This window comes from Monodelphis domestica, chromosome 6 (assembly GCF_027887165.1).
Source record: "Monodelphis domestica isolate mMonDom1 chromosome 6, mMonDom1.pri, whole genome shotgun sequence".
NCBI lineage: Eukaryota > Metazoa > Chordata > Mammalia > Didelphimorphia > Didelphidae > Monodelphis > Monodelphis domestica.
In genome coordinates, this window is record NC_077232.1 from 190123563 (window position 1) to 190134850 (window position 11288).

The 11288-nt window shown below is 40.2% G+C and overlaps 1 protein-coding gene across 1 annotated transcript; it reads right to left on the reverse strand.

Annotated features, from left to right (window-relative positions):
* Positions 1-336: 336 nt before the first annotated feature.
* FGA (fibrinogen alpha chain) lies at positions 337-10735 on the reverse strand. Its single transcript, XM_007496210.3, has 6 exons — positions 10582-10735; positions 6683-6805; positions 5374-5557; positions 3790-3935; positions 1733-2942; positions 337-1272 (listed from the first exon to the last, which is right to left on the reverse strand). Exons 1-6 carry the CDS (start codon positions 10633-10635, stop codon positions 554-556), a joined length of 2436 nt encoding a protein of 811 aa, XP_007496272.1. The 5' UTR covers positions 10636-10735; the 3' UTR covers positions 337-553.
* Positions 10736-11288: the final 553 nt, after the last annotated feature.

Genomic DNA, 11288 nt, shown 5'->3' on the forward strand with positions numbered 1-11288 from the left:
GAGATGGAGGCTGCTATCACCCTTATTTCACAAAGGAGGAAACTGAGACTGAGTGAGGGTAAGTGACTTTCCTGAGGCCACATAGTTAGTGTGTGTCTGCAGTAGGAATCAAGCTCAAGGCTTCCAAGGAGGCTCCATAACTGGTAACCCTCTGTTCATGGTGCTATCTATCTGCCTCTCAGTAAAACAAGAGGTCCAATCCCTTTCCCTAATATTTAAAAGTGACTTTTTACATTCATCATCATTTCCTAGAAGGGAATGAGGAATGAGCGAAGTGAAATGGTTCCACGCACACTTAGGATTAAATGGGGGGAAAAGAAAAAGAAACTCTGAAAGTTATTTTGGGAGTGAAAAAAAATCATAGAACTTTATTTTTAGAAGTACAAATATATCTCAGTTGCATTTTACTACAGTACGATGGGAAATCAAATAGCACCTGGGATTTGTTGGGACTCAAAGACCCATTCCCCCTAACTCCTCTGTCCCTCTGCCTCCTTCTTTTCCAACTTCAAGACACAAACATAGCAACAAAAGAGTCTTTCTTTTCTTCCTCCTATTCTGACCAGTGGGTCTCTAGGGGCCTAATTTTCATGCGAACACTCTTGAGGGAATAGTCAGAACCTCGGAAGGGGATCCAAACCACTCCATTTTCAATCTCATAAGGACTATTGTCTCTGGGGTCATAAGGCCCCCCAGGGTAGTAGATTCCATTTAGATTGGCCCCCTGACAGTTGTTGTACCACCAGCCACCTCCATACATTTCAGCACAGTTCTCCTCCCACTGGTCATTGTCCCTATCGAAGGTGCTGAATCTCATGTTGGCATGAGAAGTGTACTCAGTCCCTTCCTCCACAGAACCTTCAATCAGAGCATCTCCAGCACTTCCTTCATAAGAAGAAATCCGTAGAACATACCCTTCTGCCTCAGAACCAACATGGATGTTATACTCAGCATAGACTTCATTCCCATCCCAGTCCTCCAGTTCTACCCGGAGGACAGACTCCCTCTGAGTCAGCAAGTGGAGATACTCATTACCCAGCCAGAATTCTCCTTCCCCTTCATCATTGACCTTGCCGAAACCTCTCTTGTAGTCTTGCCATGTCCGGTTAAAATTCAAAGATCCATCCCTTCTCTGCTGGATCAAAAGCCATCCTCCCAAACTGGTCTCTTGGTCACAATAAACAGAAACAAACTTACTGGATCCTGCTGGCTTGATATTGAAAAGACCACTTGGGGCACCTGAAGGGTGTATTTGCAGGACATCATCACAGTCTAAAAAGAAAATTTGAGCTGGTTGGCAGAAGTTATGCTCAGTCAAGGTTCTAAAGTCAGGTCTGGACCCAAATAGAATTAAAACAGATCCTGGCCTCTCAGGACGTATTGGACTAGAATCTATGTAAAAAAAGGACAATTCACATAGGGTTTTTTTTCTCAGAGAAATACAGAGCTTTATTTGAATATCATGGTAAGTGGTAGGCGACCAGCAGTGAAAATATTTAAAGATCACTTATTATTACTGTTTAATAACTTTTTTCCCCTCCTATTTTCCTACCTATTCTAAATGTCAACTGAGATATATGCAACAGACTGATCAGTGAAATGGGAGAGGAGGTACAAGAAGGGGCACTCACCAACTGTACATTCTTAATGATAGATATATCTGACTGGGCTAGCATGGGAAGTATTTGATAAGGCTAGCTCAAAATTGGGTTTCAGAAGAATTTATGGGTACCTCGGGCACTGCGGTCTCTACTTTGACTTCTTTTGCTACTACGGGCTTGGATGAATGTGCCTTCCTCTCTCAGAAACTCCCCTTCAGCTTCGTCCGCCATTTTGAAGTTCTTGCTACCTTTGCTGAAAATCTTGCTACTGGATACTGATGTTTTGTGACTTGAGCTAGTGCTTGCTTCTCTGTGAGGGAAAAAGTCAGGTTCTCCAATATCCAGATGTGATCCTGAGTCTTGAGTAAAGATTTTACTACCAGCTCCTTGGGATGTCTCTGAAACATAGCTAGAATCCCCTCGATGGGTTGTACTATGGAATCTGGTTCCAGTTGAATCAGTGTTGAAGAAAGCAGCATGTTCAGGATGTCGACGATGGAACTCATCTAGGCTACTTAGGCCAGTGAAAGTAAAGGAGCCTTCCTCAGGGTGCTCAAAATCAAAATCAGAGCAATCATCTCCGTCCTTTGAATTGATCACTTCTTTGGTCATTTGTTTGTTACCATCAGGACCTACAACAGTCTTGGTGATAGTTTTGGAACATGAACGGCGGGTGATAGTGGTGGCACCAGATTTGGCCTTTTCTCCACTCAGCACAAACTCTTTCTCTCCTCCAGAAACTTCTTTGCTCATATGGAAAGTTCCACTTGCCTTTGAGCTCACATCCCCTGATGGCTCCTCAACTCTGCTCCAATCTGTATGACCCCACTCTGGAGGTGCAGGCCTAGGGATCCCATGTCCAATGTTCTCATATCCTGAACTGTCAGGTCTGAAGTTGTCTGATCCAGGGTTCTCCCTGGGCCTTGATCCAGTGTTTCCAGGATTCTGGGTTCCAGAACTCTCCCTCCCAGAACCGAGTCTATAATAGTCCCCAACTCTTGTGCTTCCATATTCTGAGCCTGTTTCCCGAGGAGAGGAAACTGTAGGGGAATTCCTATCTCTGCCTGGTATCTCCAATACCATCTCCATCTGTTTCATATCTGCTAATGCTCTCCATTCTGGGGCAGACGCCTGGCTTTTGAACTTCCCTGGAACCAGAAAATTCACTTGTTTCATTTTCAAATTGGGCAAGTATTGGACCTCTCTGCTGGGATATAAATTAATAGATGCAACCTGCTCAAGTTGCTTCTGTTGGTCTTCATAGCTCTTTGTATCAAGCTCACGGTCTAAAGACCTGCTGCATGACCCTTTGCAGGACCGGATCTTAATATCAATGTCCACCTAGAGAGACAGAGAAAGAGAAGAAGAAAGGTGAGGGTTATAAGCTATAATGGCTAAGGCTCTGATGGTCCACTTGTTTCTAGGTAACCTTGTTCATTTTCTTGACTCAAACATGCCAGCCAGTACTTTCCCATTTTCTATCTAATAGAATATCTAGGAAAAGTGAAGGTTTTCTGGTAGTGTAGCATAATGAAAAGAGATTAATATTCCATCTAGTAAAGAATTCTTAAATAAGAGCTAGTGTTTGCTGGCAATGTGACATTGAAATAAAAAAAAAAAACTCAGTTCCTGGAGGCAGAAGCACCTGGGTTCATATCTTAACCTCTGTCACTGTCTTTGTGACCTTGGGTAAGTCATTAATCTCCCTTGACCTCAGCCACCTCATTTATAAAGTGACAGGATTCTATTAGACCACTTCTAGGGTCCTTTGAGCTAAAAATCTTATGATTCTGTCATTTATCTTCGTCACATACCACTTATGTGAGCTAGAGGAAATCAATTAACCTGTTTGGGTCTCAATTTCCTCATTTGTAAATGGGGAGAGGAGGGATTCGAATGCCTCTTGTTTCTCTTCCAAATTCAAAATTTACAATCCCAGGATCTATTGGGGAGCTAGAGCTTTTCAGTGCTTTCCCTTATGGTTAGCCAGGAAGGCAATATGTACTGGAGTCTAGCTTTGCTATTCTGACTAGAGGCTGAGGTTCTAAGTTCATAGGAAGCAGCAATCAAGGGACATCCCATAAAACTGAACTGTTTGGAGGAATTCAGAATACTAGAAAATGATTGTTCCTCCTCCCTTCATACCTGATATTTGGAAAGAGGGGCACCAGGCTCATGAGTCACCTACCTCTAGTCGCTTCATTTCCACTAATTGATTACGGATGTTGGTCTGCAGAGAAACAATATTTTGTACTTGTTCAGTCACTTTGCGCTTTAGGACTTCAATTCTTCTTCTCAGATCTTCTGTCACTTGGTTAAGTGCATTATTATTAGCTGAAATAGGAGACATGAGTAATAATTGCCAAGTGTCTTGCTTAGAGTAACTATGGCCAAAAGGACATATCTTTCTAGAGCACATTTCTACGTAAAAAACAAAAAACAATAGCCCGTAGATATTTAGTTGAAATAGGTCATGTATACTTAATTTATAGAATTATATTAATTAATCATGTGACTTTTGGAATATAGCATTGCTTAATGTCGACTGGAATTCTCTTCTCCTGATCATGGTATCAGTGGCTGCCTGGGAGAGCTCTAGATCGGCCAGGTTCTATCTGCCAAGCTAGAAAGTCTGAACCAGATGATTGTTTGTTCTCTGAGGACAAGTTGTACTAAGTTTGGAAAATAACTTCTACCAGGTTGGCCACAGGATATGATAACTTTCAAAGACCATCTTTTAAACCATTCCCTCCCTATGCCAGTCAGAGCTGGGTGACCTTGTTGTTTTGTGTATATGTGCATTCCAAGTGGGAAGAAATTACAAGTCTTACCAGGAAAAATCAACAACCACTACCACCACAGTTTCCATGTGTTTTTAAATGGTAATTATGAAAAGGCAAGAGGTAGCATGGTGTTGTGTGGACAGGAAGATGTCCTCAGAATCAGGATGACCCAGATTTAAATTCTACATTGCTGTAAATAACTTAGCAGTACAGTGATTAGAAGATTGAGTCTGCAAGCAAGAAGGCCTGAGCTGAAATCTGGCTTCAGATACTTCTTAGCTCTGTGATTCTGATCCTGACCAAGTCATTTAACCTTTGTGTGCCTCAGTTTCCTTAACTATAACATAAGAATATTAATAACACTTCCAGGGGTGTTGTGAAGATCAAGTGAGATATTTTTTGCAACGTATTTAGCTTAGTGTCTAGCATATAGTAGATGTTGAATAAATGCTTATTCTTCCTCTAATGTATATTGTTTGTGTCATCCTGGATATATTATTTAAGTTCTTGATATACCCCAGAACTTCTCTAAAACTCTGTTAGGGATCAGATGCTGACCAGTCAGTCATTAGGAAGAATTTTTTTACTGGCAATTCCTGATATCAAAAAATCACAGGTCTGGTTTTTTTTAAAAAATGAGACCATCTTCCCAGTATTATCCAGTGGGTCTAATGTATCCCTATATTATAATCCTCACTCCAACATATGACTTTCAATGTCTCCCACTAGCAAATCACAACCATAGAGGTGCCTTAGTTTCTATGTAAGATGAAGATAGCCTCAACTAGTCCCACCTTCCATCACAGGCATGGTGTTGGGGGAGTGGGTATATGAAATTGTATTTGTCAATGAACTGTTGTCTTTCTTTTTTTTGATGATGTTGGTTTCTTTTTTTTTTTTTTAGAATAAATGATGTGTTGAAATCCAAGGTAATATCTTCTTCAAGGAAAGTATTGATTGCTTTCATAATCTAAGTAGCAAATACTCACTGTTGTCATTGGCCATGTTCCCTCTCAAAAGCTCCATGATGTTTCTGGTCACTGAGCTAGAATCTTTGTTGTTCCTTTGATGATCAAACAACAAGTTTCTGATCTTGGTAACTCTATTAGTGAAATCTTCATTGGTTTCATCCATTAGCCCCTTTATCCTGCAGCCTGAAGGGCACTTATATGTCTAAAAAGGAATGGGGGTAGGAGGAGGAAAGAAGAGACCACTTTTAAAAAAGAATTATTTGGTGTTAAAACAAAAAAAGCAGCATGTTGAGGATGTCAAAGATGCAAATCTCCAGGAGATAGAAAGAAAATCTTGTATGTTTTTTATTGTTACGCATGGCCCCTTCAGAAATCATACCATCCATTGCTTCTTTACCCTCACCCATCTGGTATTTTCTTGGCTTAGAAGTAGTTCATGGCATTGCTTTGGGCACTGGGAAATGTCAGAAGGGATGTACATAATTATAAAACAAAGCCCAAGGTCCACTCAACTTTGAAATCAAAGATAATATCTAGGTATGACTTAGATATCATCTAGCCTCTTTTTGTGTCATAGACCCTTTTGGCCATCTAGTGAAATCTGTAGACCCAGAATAATTTTTTAAATGTATCAAATAAAATACATAGAATGATAAAAGAAATCAATTATGTTGAAATACAATTATGAAAACATTTTTTAAAACAAGTCCATAGACTCCAAGTTAAGAAGTTCTCATCTAATGACCATCCAGGTCATTTCCAGATAATACCTAGAATCAAGGCATCAAGTAGCTCCTGTTTAGTCAAAACCAAAATTCATTTGACTAGGAATCCCCTACTTTGTGTTCCCCTGGCAGATAAAGAGATATCATTACACAAAGTCGTCTTTGTATCCTTAGAGCTGGTCTCTTCCACTTGGCTACTCTTAACCTGGAACCACTAATTAGTTGATTGTAACAAAAGAGTTTTGCTAATGTATTGGCTTTCTATTGAAGTTCTTTTCCCCTCTCCCTTGTCTTACCCCTTTCATTAAAGTCCTCTGTTGCCTCATCATGGTTGAGAAGTGGCTGGAGCCTCTTAAAGGCTATTTCAGCAAGATACAAGCTCTGTAAAGTTTGATCTAGTTGGAGGACCAGGTGTAGTCTGATGAGAAACTGCAGTTTTGTCATTCAAGGATTATCCTAAAATTGGGGGTTGGGGCAAGGAGGGTGTGATCATCACCAGGTTGGTCACAGGTTGAGGAATTTGGGGCTACAGTAGTGCTAAATTGGAGAAAGAGTTGCAATCTACCTTAACAAAATCAGTCACTGAAAATAGACTGCCTTACCCAATCATCATCGGAACAGAATGGCCAATCAGTTTCTTTGCAAGAGGACTGGACACGTTCCACAACTCTGGGGCCTCGAACTCCTCCTCCTTCCTCTAGGAAGCTTCCTTCATCTTTACTTGCCTTTAGAGAATCAAAGGGAAAAAGAAAACAATATCAAAGTGGATTTGCAAGTAAAAAAAGTTGTTACCAGTGAATAAATTCTGGAAAGGGCTCCAAATGAATTCAAATCCTCCTCCAGAGATATATTATCCCGGTGACCCTGGGGAAATCACTTAACCTCTGTCTGACTCACTTTCTTCCTTTATAAAATGGAGATAATAATAACACAAACCTCCCACGGTTGTTGGGAAAATAAAATAATATAAAATTTGTAGAGTGCTTTGCAAACCTTAAAGCACAAAATAAATGCTAGATATTGCTATTTTAACAGGAAAATGATCTAATTCTCTCAGTAAAATGCTCTCTATATTGCCAAATTTGACTGGACTTTTCCATATACATTAATAAGTAGGGACAAGGGGTGCCCTTCATTGCTTGCTGCTTGTAGAACATGGTTCTGGATAGGTGGGGAGAATGGAGTTGCCACCTTTGGTGACTCTGTGAGGAATGGAGTTGGTTCTAGAGCTTTGGAAAGGAGAGATACTCTTCATTCCTACTTTGAGACACCTTGAATGATTCCATATTCTCCTATGTCCTGACTTGAGACACACAGAGAGAGACAAACTTTGGAAGGCAGGTGGGTAAGCCTGCATCTCAACATGTTTGCTGTCTTAGTTCAGAATTGGTTACAGAAGTATCCAAGTGAGAGTCCAGCCAGTGTCTTCTCAACCCTTTGCCAAAGTGAGCATCCAATTCAGAAAGGAGGTCCAGATCCAGCAGCTTCATTAAGCGGTAGGGCCACTAGCTCTTAGATTGCAAGATATACATCCTTCCCCCTTCAGATAGATCAGTCTCTTCATTGTCCTCTACACCTTGTTTATTCTGACCTTAAAGTACTTGTTCACCACCCTCTTCTTCCACTTGAAAAATCCTTTCCTCCTGACTCATCCAAATTCTATCCATCTTTCGAATCCTACTTCTTCCAGGAAGCTTCCTCTAATGACTAGACTACAATAAGGAAGGTATTTATAAAGGGCCCAAAAGTTTACAGATGACTTTATATACACTATTTCATTTGAACCTTATTCTAATCTTGTGAGATAAATTCTAAAACTATTATTCTCTCAATTTTACAAATGAGGAAACTGAGACTCAGAGAAGTCAAATCACTTATAGTCACAAGGCTAGTAAGCTTTAGAGATAAATTTATAGCTTGACTCGTCATATGCCAGAGACAGGTATGATTATCATGATATTCAGATTCCAAAATCCTCTTTCTCTTCATTTGGGTATTTCTGTTTTGGAGCTCTGAAAGCTGGATAAAATAGACACAGTCCTTGAGATTTTATTTTGAATTACTCAATTCTAATTGCAGATTTCCCCAAATAGTAACTATGATTCTGGAGATTCAAAGTACAATTTGAAAAGTAATAACTAAATTCGGGGCTCCACCATTTTAATTTTTAAACTATCAATTTTTTAAAGGCTTTGTTAATAACATTTTAAAATGCCCAGGAGAAAGACTAATTCCTAAAACTGGCAGTGACTCCAGAGAGCTTGTTAAGGATCCAAACCATTAAGATCAGTTGCATACAAAAGCTGCAAAGGAGCAATTAAAACCCTTTCATCAGATTGAAGTAACCCAAAGATAATGAAATTAAGTCTTTATTATCAGTTGTAATGAAGGACCCAAAGGACCCAAAAAGATCCACATATCACCCAAAGCCTTGTTATATTTATACCTTTTAAAAATAAAAATGTTTTTAAATGCCTTTTAAAAAATACCAGGTGTTCCTTTCCCCGTTTTTAAGATGCCATCATTTCATAGAACTTGCCCTTCTTGGGGGAAGTGGGGAAACAGAGGGAGACAGGGAGAGAGAGAGAGAGAGAGAGAGAGAGAGAGAGAGAGAGAGAGAGAGAGAGAGAGAGAGAGAGAGAGAGAGAGACAGAGAGAGACAGAGAGAGAGACAGAGAGACAGAGACAGAGACAGAGAGAGACAGAGAGAGAGAGACAGAGAGAGACAGAGACAGAGAGAGACAGAGAGAGAGACAGAGAGAGAGACAGAGAGGGAGAGAGAAAGAGATAGGGAGAGAGTGACAGAGAGACAGACAGAGAGACAAAGAGAGAGAGGGAGGAAGAGTGAGAGGGGAGAGAGAGAGAGAGAGAGAGAGAGAGAGAGAGAGAGAGAGAGAGAGAGAGAGAGAGAGAGAGAGAGAGAGAGAGAGAGAGAGAGAGAGAGAGAGAGAGAGAGAGAGAGGAGAGAGAGAGGAAGAGAGAGAGAGAGAAAGAGAGAAAGAGGGAGGGAGGGAGAGAGGAAGAGGGAGAGAGGGAGGGAGAGAGAGAGGGAGAAAGAGAGAAAGCTTAGTAAACTTAGTAAAACTGTCTGATAACTGACAGCATATCGAATATTCAATTCCTATCATCTCCCTCTTCTCAAAGTCTCATTAATTTAACTAATATTTTCCACTTTATCCACTACTGTATCTTTTGTTAGAATTGCTACTGAGTAGCCAAATCTGAGTCGATCAAGTGCCTCTGGGTTTCCCTGTTCCTTCTCTAGAGTTGCTGTTTTCAACCACCAGAATAATGACTGAATTTGTCTAACACAGAGAGATCCCAGAACCATCCTGCAGATAAATGAAGGGTGAATCCCACATCAATAAACACATAGTGTTGTTTGTTTTTTTTTTTTTTAAGGCTTTGGAAATATGTGGCTTTTCTGCTTTTAGACAATTTCCCAGAGAAAAACATCAACAATTTTCAGCAAGTATAGTGAGTTCATGAGACTTAATTACTTCTGAAACACTATTATCTATATTCCCAAGTCCCCATGCTTCTGACTAAATGATAATTCACATTTATCTGGCATTTTAAGGTTTGCTAATCACTTTTGGCCAGTAGTGTTAGCATTAATATCCTAATTTTTATGAATGAGAAATATTTTTCTGTAGTAGGCAGAAAGCCAGAAAGAGTTGATTCAAACCCTTTGTGACTCTGGGCATTAATAATAAACTGGGCAAATCTCTAAGGCTGTAAACTATAAAGATACAGACCCAATTTGATGGAGGAAGTTGATTCTCAAGGGAGTTCCCTATACCAGTAAAACCAGTCTCTCCCCCTTTCACAAATGAGGGAATGCAGAGATATTAATTTACTCCAAGACATATATCTAGAAAGATTTCTATCAGATCTTGAATCTAGGCTTCCCTTGATTCCATGTCTATTATCAAAGAGTCTAAAATGATGTATATATTTTTAAAGATTATTTATTGCCTTGATAAAGGGGCAGTGAAAAATATGTACGAAAATGTATTAGAAAAACAAAGTAACAAAAGTCAGAAGGTAAACATAAAGCCTGAGACATCTAATATTCTTCATTAAAATTACTGAACCTAAGTATTACGATGTTACTCATTGCAGAGATTTCAGGTCTTTCTAATATCCTAGTAAGATTTGATTACTCAGGGCCAGCTTAGACAAAGCCTGCCCCAGACTCCCCTACCCACACCCCCATCCATCCCTTGTGAATCATTACAGTTCTTCCTCCAGTTATTGTTCGGAAACATGCCAGGCTTATCTAGGGAACTGAGTTTTGGCAATTCCATGAGTCCCCAGCCATGAAACACCAAATTACTAACTGGTGAGAAGCAGGAAAATATATGAGGCTTATAAAGAGTAATGATTCCAGGTTGACAGGCCAGTCTCTCAAGAACTACAGCTCCCTGATGCATATCTTTGTGGGATAACCAGAAAAAAAGATAGGAATAAAGGAGAAAATAAATAAAAAGAACCATACCCAGGTAGTGCCCACTACACACAGGACCAGGCAGAAGATCCTCCCTGGGAGCATCTTCTCAGGGGATGGGAATGAATGGCAAAGAACAGCTGTTCTGGATGGATGGCTTACACTGCTTTCTTCTTCCCATTTAAGTTCCCCCAGAAGTTTGTGTTAATGGTTAACTTTCTCTTGTTTACAGGGTCAAGAGGCAATTTACATCCCCTTCTCTTCCTGTCAGTTTGGTGTCCTAGAAGCAGTTGCTTAACTTTCCCAAGCTTGTTTGCTTCTGATAAGTAGTTGCAATGGTGACATCCACTTTTCAGGCCAACACTAGGGGTTGGGGGTGAGGGGAAGAGCACAAATTCCTAGAACAGCAGAACTGAAAGCTGCCCAGAAGTTGATTTTGTAAAACAAATGGGAAAAGGGGAGAAAATGCTCACGCAGGCCTCTTTGTCTGGAGGACTACAACTAGAGCTACAGTACAAGACTCTACAGAATAAGTCAGATGGATGTTTATTTAGCAACTGCCCCATCAATTTGGTTCACATAAACCTCACCTTTGTGGCTTGAATCATCCACCTGAGTGAGCTGCATTTCAGGAATCCCTCAAACCTTTCCAAATCTCTGTTTTGCTGTTGGTTTTGTTGACTGAGCCAGAACATTTCTGGTGACCAAGAAAGAAGAGAACTCAACTGGACAGCAAAATGGTGCTCTCTTTGGAACCA